Source organism: Phycomyces blakesleeanus (assembly GCF_001638985.1).
Source record: "Phycomyces blakesleeanus NRRL 1555(-) unplaced genomic scaffold PHYBLscaffold_3, whole genome shotgun sequence".
Taxonomy (NCBI): Eukaryota; Fungi; Mucoromycota; class Mucoromycetes; order Mucorales; family Phycomycetaceae; genus Phycomyces; species Phycomyces blakesleeanus.
The window spans coordinates 1900217-1913712 of NW_017265136.1; the positions used below are offsets into that span (position 1 = coordinate 1900217).

The 13496-nt window shown below is 35.0% G+C and overlaps 5 protein-coding genes across 5 annotated transcripts; 4 read left to right on the plus strand and 1 right to left on the minus strand.

Moving 5' to 3' along the window:
• Nucleotides 1-1792: 1792 nt before the first annotated feature.
• Nucleotides 1793-3153, plus strand: PHYBLDRAFT_18562 (secreted aspartyl protease; the record flags this gene model as incomplete). Its single annotated transcript, XM_018439108.1, has 4 exons — nt 1793-2126; nt 2181-2552; nt 2632-2706; nt 2759-3153. The coding sequence occupies 4 exons, from the start codon at nt 1793-1795 to the stop codon at nt 3151-3153; spliced, it is 1176 nt and encodes a 391-aa protein (XP_018296760.1).
• Nucleotides 3154-3952: 799 nt separating this feature from the next.
• On the plus strand, nt 3953-4494 carry PHYBLDRAFT_62524 (hypothetical protein; the record flags this gene model as incomplete). The annotated part of the gene is made up of 3 exons (XM_018440981.1): nt 3953-3967; nt 4063-4231; nt 4295-4494. The coding sequence occupies 3 exons, from the start codon at nt 3953-3955 to the stop codon at nt 4492-4494; spliced, it is 384 nt and encodes a 127-aa protein (XP_018296761.1).
• A 1140-nt stretch (nt 4495-5634) lies between these two features.
• Nucleotides 5635-7215, plus strand: PHYBLDRAFT_163814 (hypothetical protein; the record flags this gene model as incomplete). The annotated part of the gene is made up of 3 exons (XM_018434874.1): nt 5635-5703; nt 5901-6334; nt 6369-7215. The coding sequence occupies 3 exons, from the start codon at nt 5635-5637 to the stop codon at nt 7213-7215; spliced, it is 1350 nt and encodes a 449-aa protein (XP_018296762.1).
• A 2918-nt stretch (nt 7216-10133) lies between these two features.
• PHYBLDRAFT_62520 (hypothetical protein) lies at nt 10134-10644 on the minus strand (the record flags this gene model as incomplete). Its single annotated transcript, XM_018440980.1, has 2 exons — nt 10134-10252; nt 10332-10644. 2 exons carry the CDS (start codon nt 10642-10644, stop codon nt 10134-10136), a joined length of 432 nt encoding a protein of 143 aa, XP_018296763.1.
• Nucleotides 10645-11330: 686 nt separating this feature from the next.
• Nucleotides 11331-13351, plus strand: PHYBLDRAFT_163816 (hypothetical protein; the record flags this gene model as incomplete). Its single annotated transcript, XM_018434875.1, has 9 exons — nt 11331-11390; nt 11647-11678; nt 12036-12171; nt 12240-12357; nt 12491-12621; nt 12708-12821; nt 12860-12895; nt 12925-13119; nt 13214-13351. The coding sequence occupies 9 exons, from the start codon at nt 11331-11333 to the stop codon at nt 13349-13351; spliced, it is 960 nt and encodes a 319-aa protein (XP_018296764.1).
• Nucleotides 13352-13496: the final 145 nt, after the last annotated feature.

Here is a 13496-nt window from a genome sequence, read left to right on the forward strand (position 1 = left end):
TGTGTTTATTTGTTATTTTTTATTTTTATTTCTTCTGTAAAAACTCTTTTTTTTTTATTTCCTTACATGTACACGAGATATTTTATCAAAGATACAAAAAAATAAAAAGTATTCATAAAAGACCAAAAAAAGGGTCTCTAATTACATATATTCAGATAAAATATGAATTCAATAAAAGTTTTATAGAGAAAAATGAAAAAAAAGTGATTCTACAAGCAAATACAATATTTTCTTTTATTGAAAAAATGCAAATTTTTGAGATATTATGTTAGTTTTCTCATGATCAGGATTTTCAATTCACCCAAAACTTTTAACACACAGATTTATATCTGTATACTACTTGGATCCAAAGTTATATAGAGCCAACACTTGAATCAATTAAATAAATAGATAAAAATGCATAATATAACATATCTGAAGATACTTTGGTTAAATCCGTGTAACGCCATCCGACATTTATGCTTTTTAATTCGCTGGATGTAGGTGTAGCTCATCGCTAATCCCAGGGGGACGACGTTTTGATTTTGGTCTTGTTAAGGCCCTGGCTTGTGACACCATAAGTTCCTTAAGAGAATTTTGTATAACCCGCTGTACTAAGCATAAGCTTTGTATATGTTTTAATATTCAGGTTTAGGATTTCAGTTAATACAGCTTGCATGTAACACACAATGTACTTATCTTACTATTACTCTAATGCTTTGAAAATGGGGTTTACTTTGTTAAATACAGTAATGTCCCTGGAAATTGTCTACCTTTAATTTGATAAACTTTCTATGAAACACTCGTTTCTACCCTTTTATTCTATGCATGAAAAGCAATATCTACATTCTTTTTAAATAATAATAATAATGAAGAATAGTTTATTATAAAGTCCAGAAACATAGGTAGGATAAGTCAAGGACGAGAATAGTATTGATAAACTTTGAGAAATTTGCAAAACATTAGACATACATAATAAGCTCGTCTGTATTCCAAATTTTTTTTTGCATTATTTCAGGACATTTCTTTTCAATATATGCCTTAATGACAAACTGGGACCATTTATCTTAATTTGGAATAGTTAATGCAAAAAAAAACATTAATAGAACATGTTTTTAAATAGAACTACGATTATGCTTCTTAGGATACAATATTATGGCTATCATATAACATAGTAGAGAAAGATTAACCAGGTATACCAAAGTATATTCTCTATTGAAATAGCCATCACCGTTGTAAAAAAGTGGCTTATGTAGGTGTATTTATATTGAAAGTTAAGTTTACTATGGTTAATAATCATAATAGTAAAATAATAATAGTCATCTTGTATAACTTTTATGTGAGATAAGATGAGCTGAGCTGAGCTGACATGACTTAAATTTAATATCTTGACTAAGACATATATTTGTTTGCTTTTCCATAAGTAGAATAAAGAGATATTCTAAACAAGCAAAATTCACTATAAGAAGAGCTATACTTAAGGATATGATTGTATATTTAAGGGTTACACAGTCTATGTACCTTTTTTTTTGGCTTTTAGTGCATTTACAATAGTCAATCAATGTCTGACAAATTGATCGTTTAATTAATGTCAACATACGGCAATACATAGTACAAAGACTAGTCTTTACTTGAGTTAACTTAACTTTAGACTGAATAAGTCTGATAGTCAACATAACGAACATATTAAAGAAAAGCAACTATCAAGAGAGAGAGAGAGAAAAAGGATATATAAAGAGTAAGTACCAATACCTCAATTAACGATATCTGAATTCGACATCTACTCCATCCTCTACCCTTTTTTTAAAAAAAAATGAAGCTCTCTGCTAGCATCGGTGCTCTCTTGGCAATCGTCTCCTTCTCAGCTGTTAAGGCTGCTCCTGCTGTATCTACTGTTCTTAACGGGAGTTCACATACTTTTACTCTTACCAACAACCCTAGCTTCAAGCCCAATGCTACTCGTGCCATCTTGAAGGCCAGGGGAAAGTATGCCAGATTCTCCAACGACCCAACTACCTTTGCTACTGGAACCATTCCTATGGTTGATTATGAGGGTGATGTTGAGTACTATGGTACCGTTCAGGTCGGAACTCCTCCTCAGTCTCTCAAGCTTGATTTTGATACTGGATCTGCTGATCTCTGGTTTGGTAAATAAGGTTATATTTTTAGTGTTCCAGGCAGCTTCTAACAGTCACTTGTAGCTTCCACTCTCTGCAGCAGTTGTGGATCCGGCCAGACCAAGTACAATCCTTCCAAGTCTGGCACTTACAAGTCTAGTTCCAAGACCTGGTCCATCAGTTACGGTGATGGATCCTCTGCCAGTGGAACTGTTGGTTATGATACAGTCAATCTTGGTGGACTCTCAATCACTGGTCAAGGTATTGAACTTGCCAAGAAGGAATCTAGCTCTTTCCAAAGCGATCCTGTTGATGGTCTTCTCGGACTTGCCTTCGATTCCATCATCACTGCATCTGGTGTCAAGACCCCTATGGACAACTTGATCAGCCAGGATCTGATCAGCCAGCCTATCTTTGGTGTCTACCTTGGAAAATCTAGCACTACTGGTGTTGGGGGTAATGGAAAAAATAATCAATAATTACATACACTACAATACATAGCTATTAGCTCATACAGCCCTTTTTATTTTAATAGAGTACGTTTTTGGTGGTTACAACTCTGACCATATCGACGGTGACTTAACAACCGTCCCTATCGACAATTCTGATGGTAAGAATGCATATTTTTAATACCGAATTCTAAGAGTCTAACATTATACTAGGTTTCTGGAAGATTTCTGTTGATGATGCTACTGTTGGCTCTTCCAGCACAGGAAGCTTCGATGCTATTATTGACACTGGAACCACTCTCCTTGTTCTCACCCAGAGTGTTGCTGATAGTATCGCCGAGATCTATGGTGCTACTGATAATGGTGATGGTACTTACAACATCGATTGTGATACTTCCAACTACGAGCCTTTGGAATTCTCCATCAATGGTGCCACATTCAGTGTCCCTCCCGAAGATATTGTCTTCCAGCAATCTGGCTCATCATGTGTCGCCAGTTTTGGCTATGCTGATATGGACTTTGGCATTCTTGGCGATGTCTTTATCAAGAACAATTATGTTATCTTTAACCAGGAAGTTCCCGAGGTCCAGATCGCTCCCGTTAAATAAGCATCATCCTCGTTTAGACTTAGTATATTCTTTCCAATGAAGGGGTATTAGTTGATGACAATATTATTGTAGCACACCTTCCTCAACATACTAAGATTCTCACAATCTTTATTTATTTACTTATTTATTTATTTATATATTTGTTACTAGTAACTATATCCTTTTTCTTTTGTTAATAAATGATCACTATTAGAAAGGAATCCTAGTTTATTACATACTATCATTTTTTTATAATACTATATTATACCACTAATATTTATCAGAACTAGCACTGTAGTAAATGGCAGAAATTCCTACGATCGCGGAGTTGTAATGTCTGCCAATAGAATATTGGCTTTTAGTAAATTAAAAGTATTTACAGCGAATACTATTTATTGGAGTTAAAATTACTTTTTATCTAATCCAATAAAATCGTTTAAAGTAGCAAAATTATACCATTTTTAGGTACATATTTTCCTTTTATAACAAATTTGGACAGTACAATTCGTTAAATCTCAGATTATTTTTGCATATAATCCAATCAAATATTCTAAATATGGCAAATCTATACCTTCTTTTAGATATCTCTATTCTTATAATTGGTTCAACAAATACACGGTTTTATATTGGAATTTTATAGTTTTTATTGATCAAAATAATACAAGTTGAATATAAAGAAGTATGGAAAGAAGAAGTACTATTTTTTATGATATTTAGTAGCAGTTTAGGCTATAAAGCTACTAAATAATATACATATATCTATTTCTATGTAATACTTTTTACATTTTTTATCTAAAAAAAAGGCTATTCTCTAAGTACTATGATATTGATGAAGGTATGTATATTGCTTAATTGATTCTTTTTATCAAATAGTATAAACCAGCTTTGTGTTAACATTGTCATGTCTGATTCCTACTTTTGAAAAAACAGAAGACAGATTCCCTGCGATTCTCGAAATCTACCGAGATCTCAAATGAGCATGCGAGCAATCTTGACAACCAAATTGTACTTGATGCAGATATTTTTCTGTCAATTCTTCTCAAGTTACTTTCTTTTGTCAACTTTGCTGATTCGTATTTTATTAATACTAGCCTCCATAGTTATTAAGTGTGTTCCTTTTAGAGACTTTTAATAATTTTAGACCTTGTGAAAAAAAAAATAGAAACAAGTCCTTTTAGATGTACCAATCTAAATTGTTTGGAGAACATGGAAGGGTCAGAGGTTATGCATCGTTTGTGGAATCGGGATCTTGCTGCTGTCCTGAACTTCCGACATATACTTAACAACCTGAGATATGATGGGACTATACCTGTAAGGTTCACCCGCGTCATTCGGATTGGACGTATCAGAAGACAAGCATAAGAAAATCTCCAGGAGGGTCGTCGTTTGACAAAGACTGACTAGACTTCAAAGAAGATAAAAAATTCCGTCCTGGTTACCGCTTAGGACCCACCCAAGCGACCGCTGGTAATCCATTAGATTTGAATAACAATATTTAGTTTTTTAATGGGTTGAAAAAGCTAAGAAAAAGATGTTTTGCTTTGACTGCAAGAAACATGGTGGGGTAAAAAAAAAGTAGAATATAAAAGAGAGCGAGAGAGAAATTGGTGCTTAATTAAAACTCAAGTACAAGACACCTTAAACCCCGGAAAACTTGCAACAATTCACTAAAATCGCCTATTTTTTTTTCTATAGGGTAGTGCATTGAGTACTGTGATTTGCATCGAAATCGCCAGAGAAGTTGCTCTAAATTCACTCCGTTTTTTTTTGCTTTATAAAATATTGTACTAATATTATCTTGAACAAGTTTACTAAATTTTATAGACCACAATACGTTCGTAGTCAATAAAGTACATTCTTCTTGTGTCATAGCAATAATTTATCTACCCTTATCTTTCGACTACCCTTCTTTATACGAACAATATTGATTTTGATAACGCAGGTAGATTTATATTGTATATTTGAAAAAGAAACTAGAATACGAATAATTATGCCGATAATATTATGCTGGAAACTGGGATTGACGTATTTGAAATATGCTTGGTACTAATTTTTAGTCTCCTAAGAACTAGCAAGGTCATTGGATTTTATTGGTCCAATGAGAAAATATGCAAACAGTTTCAAAACTTAAAAAACTATAAATCTAATAATCATTCTGATTTCTGATTAAATTCTGTTCTCTTTGATTACAAAAAATAGGTCCAAAAGGAAACAGCTACCCTAATATCATCCAGCACAAATTTATTTAAAAAAAATGCCATGTCTTGCTCACTTTGAAGAAGCAATCATAAGCAATTATAAAGGAAAACAGACAGACTACAATCTCATCCAAAGTACCATGTATAAACAACACTCACTACGACCGATATTTCTGACGATGAAAATACAATTTTGAAGATTGATATGATAAATATGCTATGAATAACTATGACAATAATAATATCGAGTGGAACGAAACGGATGATATGTATTTCGATAACCAAGGTGTAACCCGTTATCTATATGCGAATTTTGTGCAACAACATATTATCTGCGACAAATGTCAAACTCTCGGTGGAAGGCGGCCTTGAGGTATTGTAAAGTGTAACTGAGCTGTATTGAATCAGAAATATTTTTTATTTTATACTCACTCATTCCAAAACCTTTAGCTTTTATTTCTACCAGAGAATAAATTGCTACCAGAATCAATCCAGATAAGCACAATTTTGGGAAAAATTTGTTCGGAACCAACCCTGTCCTAAAACTGCATAAAAAAATCATTGAAAAAGGATAACCGTTTCCAGCTACTCAGTTTTGATGCACTTTTGAACTATCAGAGCAGGAAAAAGTCCAATCTCCCTGTGCTCGCTTCGACACCTGTGACGATTAGTTTGTCTGATAACAAGTCTATCTTCGCGTATGTAAACATTCCCTCCGAGAAATTGAAGCTGCTTTCCGCGAACCCTGTTATAGCAAAGTCCATGTTTTCCATGCCTGACCGTACGTCTGACCAGTTCGTACGCTTACAACAAGGCGAAAAATGGAGAACGCATAGGAATTTCCGGCCGCTGATATTTACACATAACGAGATTGACTTTTGGTCTGGTTATGTTTTTGAGTTTGTCGGCGGCTCTACCAACATCCATTTCTTGGTAGTATTTTCATACGATGGGAAACCCTGCTGTGTATATTTAAGGCTACATGGCTTTAACTATCTAAAGCGGTCATTTCATTGCCATCGAAGTCAACCCTACTAGCATAAAGCTCGAAACTCTTCTCGGTGTTGACTCGACCCCTGTTAATGTTGCCCTATGCTACAGCGTCTCTCCTGGGAAAGTGTTCCATTTGATTTCCAGGCGCAAGACCTTGCTGGAAGAGCCCCATTTCTTAAAACGACATGTACTATACGAAACCGGAAAGCCGATCGATCCAAAGTTGTTTCATAAGGTGAGGATAGCGCCCATTATACTCTTCACCGACGACACCTCCGGAAACCGATCAAAGCAGTATAACCCGTACAAAAGCTGGTCGATGAAGTGTGCTGCTCTCTCCTACGAAAAGAGATATTCAATTGAGAACATCCACTTTCTCTCTGTGATCCCCAAGAAAAAGAGGGCAAGTGGAATGTCCTTGTTGCCTACAATCGTCGAAGACTTCAAAAGGCTTGAAAACGGACTGATGATGTTCTCTACCCAAGACAACGAAAACGTCCTAGTAGCATCACCACTCCTTTGGGTCGAAGCTGACACACCATGCCATTCCGAACTCTGTGGTCTACGTGCCTCTACTTGGCTGTACCCATGCCGGAAATGTTACGTGGTGTTACAAAGAACTACTGAAAAATTGAAGGATGAGGTACACTATATGGGTAGACATGATAGCAGGACCAAGGAACATTACTTAATTGCTGCGTCTACCCTGGACAGAAGTTACACCGTACCAGATGCTCCCCTGACTGGTAAAACTTTTAAAGCAAGTAAAGTAAGCTTCAGAAATAGGGCAACTGATGCATTTGAAATGGAGTACAGTAACAATAACGATTCGATATGTTTCAATTTAGGATTGTTGAATAGACCCGCTATTTGTATTGTTGTGCCCCCGTAGTTGTAGCGGGACATTTGGTCCGTACCGATCGTAAAATAAGAAACATTATAACTAATAAATAAACCTTTTTTCTGTAAAAAAAAATCCCGTTTTAAATTTTGATAATTGATTCGTGCCTTCAATAAAATACATTTGTAAGGCGCACAATTCGAGAAAATAAGGCGCATTCTTGAGATAATTCTTTTTTTCAGTTTTTTATTCATAAATAAAAAGTTGAGCATACATTATATAAAAAAATAGTGCCAAAATGTTTAATAAGTTAATAACCTGAGAATACTTCTGTGCTGTTTATTTGAAAAGAAGTTCCATTCATAACGGTTAGTAACTCTTAAAAATGCATCTTGTATAGTGTGTTTTACTGTCCCATATATTTACTTATCTAACTTATATTTGACTCGTCATGACTATTTAAGTCTAAGTTACTATTTCCTTGAGATTGGTTACTCTTGAGAAATCAACATACTCTCATTATCCCCCACCAATATTGAAAAATGATCTCACTATTTCCAACTGTCGGTATAACCTTAATTCAATAAAACTCAACCAGATATTCAAAATCCCGTCAACTATCGTATTATGATGAAATCCAGATAATAGAGAGGGTGTCGAGTTATGATAATTTCAAGATGACTAAAAAATAATTATTTGTGAAACCCAATCAAAAATAAGAATAAAGCTCAGACACAGTTATGAATATTATAAGTTGAAAACATTGATACTAAGAAATTTAGAGGAAATAGACCTTAATAAACTTGACTTTCCAAGGCCTATTTTATTAAGTAAGTATGAAGAAGATGCTACTGGCTATCATACATTTTGTTTTGAAGTGGGAAAAATAAGCCCAATTTTTACTAGAAATTTAGTGAGCATTTGAAGTAAAAAATCAGGGATTACCTAACTTTTGGCTTCAAATGCTCACTAAATGGTCTCCACCATGAAATTTGCAAAACAAGTATTGGAATTTAATTCGCCGCGTAAAATAAAAATTTGCAAACTGCAATTCAGGCTCGAAGACACCCTCTCTAATATACTTGTATAATTTCTGCTTTTTTCGCTGCCTTTCATTTACTGCTAACTATTGCTTTGATATATACAGATATATATTTACTCATGACTACTTAGCTCTTTTTTCTATATACTTGTGCAAGCAAAAGTAAAAAAAAAAAGCTTTCTCTTGTGCTCTTGAACAAGAAGTGCACAGACCAGTTTAGAGTAACCTACAAATCGCCGTTACAGAATTTTGTACTCCATCTTTTGAGCCATTTCTATACCGATCAAGACCAAACCCTCCATTACTTCTTTAATTCTTTACTCCTTTACTTTACTTTACAAAGTCGCTTTCATAAGTACTTTGAGTAAATATTATTAGCCGCCCTTTCTTTTGTGGAGCAGTCACACAATCTCAGTAAAAAGAATATACAGTCATATCACGTTTGCACTGACGTGGGCATCTAAGACTGACAAAAGGCGCAGTCCTAAACTTTAATCTCAGATAAAAAAGTTTTTGTTACATATACAGACCCATATCAGTACTGAATAAAATTTTAAGATTCCGCCAAATCAAGGCATCACCATTACACTACTTTTTATTTATTTTTTCAAAGCTTTTCCTCATTCGAATCTCACCATGTCTCACCAAAACAAAAAGGAAACTCTTCCCAAACGAAAGCAGCTTTCAGATTATCAAAGAGGACTGATAATTGGTGGTGCTATAGTAAATGGCACTGCTGCTGAAATTTCTGAGAAGAATGGTATACCTCTAGCAACGGTGTATTCCATAATCAATAGATGGAGAGATACTGGAACCGCATTTCCTGATAAGCGAAAAGGAACTTTGAAGATAATGGATGAGCGAGATGAGCGTCACTTGATTAATGAGATGAAGACGAATCGTGAGACAACACTTGGGGGTCTTACCACCTTCATGTCTGACACCCTAGGGCATCCCATCTCCAAGTCTACCATTCGTCGAACTATTCGTAGATCTGGATTGTCTTCTTGTAAAGTTGTATACAAGCCACTGCTATCAAAAACACACAAGAAGAAGCGGTTGGCATTTGCTAATCATGCCAGAGAGACCAATCAGAGATGGGATCGCGTCATCTAGAGCGATGAGTCAAGGTTTATGCTTTTCAGTAGAGATGGCAATACTAGAGTATGGCGGTATCCTTAAGAAAAATACAGAGAAGAGTTTATTAGACCAAGACTGCAGTGTGGTGGAGGCTCCATTATGGTTTGGGGCTGTGTATGGGCAGGAAGAGTTGGCCCATTGAAAACCATAAAGAACACGCTTGACCAGTATGCATATATGGACTTAATGAAAAGGAAGCTTCTTCCATTTATGGAATCTCTTAGTGAGAACAATGATGGGGAGTTTATCTACCAAGAAGATAATGCTCCTTGTCATAAGTCTAAGCTTGCAGAAGAGTGGAAGAAGCGTCAGAACTTCCCAGTGATGGTATGGCCGCCGAACAGTCCAGATCTCAGCCCCATAGAGAATTTATGGGCATATCTTACCAGAAAAGTGAAAACCAGAGTCCCCTCTCCAAAAAATCTTAATGAACTGGAGAGGGCTATTCATATAGAATGGAAGAATATTCCGGCTGACGTTTGCAAGTCACATTGCATGTCAATGCCTAATCGCTTACATGAGATGAAGAAGGCTCGTGGAGGGTCAACACATTATTAATTTTTTTAATAAATTTACTTTTTATTTTTTTAAGAGCCATATCTTAGTATATATATGTTTTCAAACATGGGGTGTTAAGTGAATATAGACAAACTAGTGTAAGAATGTTAAAGAAGTTGATGCCTTGATTTGGCGGAATCTTAAAATTTTATTCAGTACTGATATGGGTCTGTAGAACCCCTCCAACGCGTGTCGTTTGTTTTCTCCTTGAGCAACAACAGTCCCGGTTTCATAGTGAGGCGTCTCTTGCGACCGTTGCAGGGAGATTCTTCCATGCTACAAGCATCGGAAAGTGAAAGTTGTTACTCGCCAGCTCAGTTAATTCTGAGAAGTCGTGGGGCATGGTCTCTTTTCATTTTTGGAAGGACTACTGTGTACATCGCATCGCCAATGTGGAATCATGATGCTGGGGGGAGGGAGGTCTAACCTGTGGTGAGATGTGCTGGCTCTTCACTACTAACCTGACTGAACTCTTTAACGGCTGACGGTGAAGCTACTGGTAGTCGAATGAGCTGGGCCTTATCACCTAGTAGTAAGTTCTCTGGCGAGTTCGCACCCACATTACTCGGTGACGAGATGTGGGGCTGGATGAACGGGTGCTTTCCGTTGGTTTGCCACCATTCCAGCACCTCCTTCGCTACCAAGTCAGGTTTACGTCCTGAAGGAGATTGAGCCGCGTAATGCGGGGACAAAGAACTTGGTGTTATGCTTTTTATTATTTTACTCATGTAAAAGAACATTAAGTGAAATTAAATCAAATAGAATAGTTTCTTTACGTACATCTTTAAATAAATAAATAAGGCCTTTCTTAACTATTGTCAACTTTAATAAAAAAACACGCTTTTAAACTTTTTTTTGCTTGATTGAAGAGTTCAATGTTGTAATTAGGAGGGCTCATTAATAAGAAGAAATTAATCTAGTCGAATAAATCTGAAAAGAAATGAAGTAAAAACGTAGTCTAAGTAATATAATGTGTGAGCTCTTATCATTATGTCAATCACCGTGTTTAACTATAGATGCCGTTTTTGTTTATAAAGTCTGTAAGGAAAATTCAGAATAATTCTTGAGAATGACCATGGCACAAAATATATATTATTGAATCTGGCTAATCCGGATGGTCATTGTAAAGAGAATGTGTTTTAATGAGATAAAGAAAAAGCAGAAGAAATGCGAAAATGCGAAAAATGATAGACGAAAAAAAAATGAAAAGAGATGAGAGGAAATAAAGAAATGCGTGTTTGAAAGAGACACATAAAAGACTGTGTGGGTTGAATATACAAGTAATGTCCCCATTGTATTTATACAGCGTGCACAAAAAAGTTCAATTTGGATATATTTATGAAACGATAATCCTTATCTACCAATCTTTTTGTACTTTGAATTTCAGTGAATGCTTGGTATCCTCCATTATTTATTACATACACATATGCCCAATTATATTCACAGTGCAAAATGTTATTTGAATTCAAATAAGAAGAGTAAACAAGTATTGATAAGCTACAAGACATAACCTTCAATATTCGTTATAAAAAACAATTCGCCAAAGATGTACAGGCAGTTTTTATATTACGGTCCTCAAATATAATCTGACAGACATAAAGTACATTGAATAGCAAGGAGTCTCTATTATAAAATAAGCGCATTTTCATATTGAGTTACATCGAGTGGGAGTTTACATGCCAACTATTACAGACAATTTGTTAATATAGTTTGTGTGTTGTCATTTTTTTATTTTTGCTTAGGTGCAAGTGCTCAAAGGACACTCACTTAAATGGTAGGTTGTATATGGAGAAAGAGAGAGAGCGAAAGGACGGCAAGGTAGAATGAGCAAACTAAGCTGTCCTACCTGAAATATATAAAAAAGAAGACATCCGAAAACACAAATTAAACAGTTGCAGTACATATATTTACTCCAAACCATAAAATCCTCTTTTTATATATAAACTGCTTAATCAATCGGTTGTGGTACAATAGACAGTAGTATTCTTAAGCAAGCCTTTGAACGCCTATATGAACCGGTGACTTTCCTTGATGATTTTGAAAACGTTTAATAACTGCCGTTGTGATCTTTTTACTTACTACTGATAAACATTTGTGTCTTTTTCTTCTTAAATCTCAAATTTTTTATTAGCTCTATCCCCACTCTTATTACTAGTACTATGCCTGTGTCTACTTTAAAGCAGCCAAGAATTATTGAACTTCCTTTTGAGATCATTATCTTGATTTTATCAAGCTTCAGTGAATATGATATGAAGCAATTCAGCATGGTAACAGCCGCAGCATCATTATATATCGAGCTCTAAATACTGCACAGACCTGTCACAATTTTAGACAGTTAAGCTTGGATCAAGAAGTTTGGAAAGCAATGTACAAGACTAGATTTACATCTGGTAAAGAGAACACTCTTCGATCCAATACCAATTCGTTATGGAAGCAGAGTTATCTCAGAAAAGGTATATATTCTATAATTATCTACTAGTATGATGGTCTAATGATATTTGATTATGTACACACACACACACACACATACTGAAACATGTATAAAACTATTATTTCTATCTTTCTTTTGTAATTACTTTTGTGTAGCTACTCTACGACTATCGGCTGTAGATGATATGGAGATACCACACATGAATACAGAATATTGGGAGATTGTGAAAACTGAATCCAGCATTTATGGTCATGTAGCCAGATTGGATTTCGTGTGTTGGTTCAAGGTAATTTTAATTAAAGTCCAAGTCTGACAAAAAATAACAAGAACAACGATCTAATCAATCATATATTCTGATTAATTTTGTTCAAGATGATTGGAAATTTAGAGTCTGTTCCTCCTGGAGAATACAAAGTTCAATGGAGAATACGTGCTACTGGTAGGGCTGCATGGAGTGGTGCCATTAACCTCAGGGATTCTTTAGAGGTAAATATAATAATTTTATAGTTGTATTAGCATAATAGTTTATTTTTAGAGCACTTATGTCTCTCAGTATTAATGTAAAGAGCTAATGTATTTTTGTATATAGGAAGCTTATGAGGATACCACAATAACTGAAGACACACATGATATGCCCTACGGCCTCTATTCAGATCCATCAATAATCGGTTATGATTGGCTAGTCCTTACTCTTCCTGGAAGATTCGTTATAGACAGTAAGCTTGGATTCTCGAAGGTTTACTTTAGTCATGATGATATAAGCATATCATGGAAATATAAGCTGGTAAATTTTAAATACACACACACACATATATATATATATATTATCTTATAGCTCACAATCAGTATAACCTACTCTTATTATTATATATAAATAGGACTTTGATTGGGTTCGACTTGTTCCTGTATCTCGTACTAAAAATTATGCTGACTCGAAACTATACGTCAAAATGGACAATGGCAACCACATGGTTTATGTACATGACGATTCAATTTTCGGAAATATCTACAGATAATTTTGAAATAAATAATAAAAAAGTTAATTGAAGAAATTTTTCAAGAGAATTCCTTTTTCTTAAAGAAAAAACCAAACTCGACTTAAATAAGAATCTTCAAACCGAATACTTTGTTTGGTTGTGTTCTGTACAACTCTGAAAATTT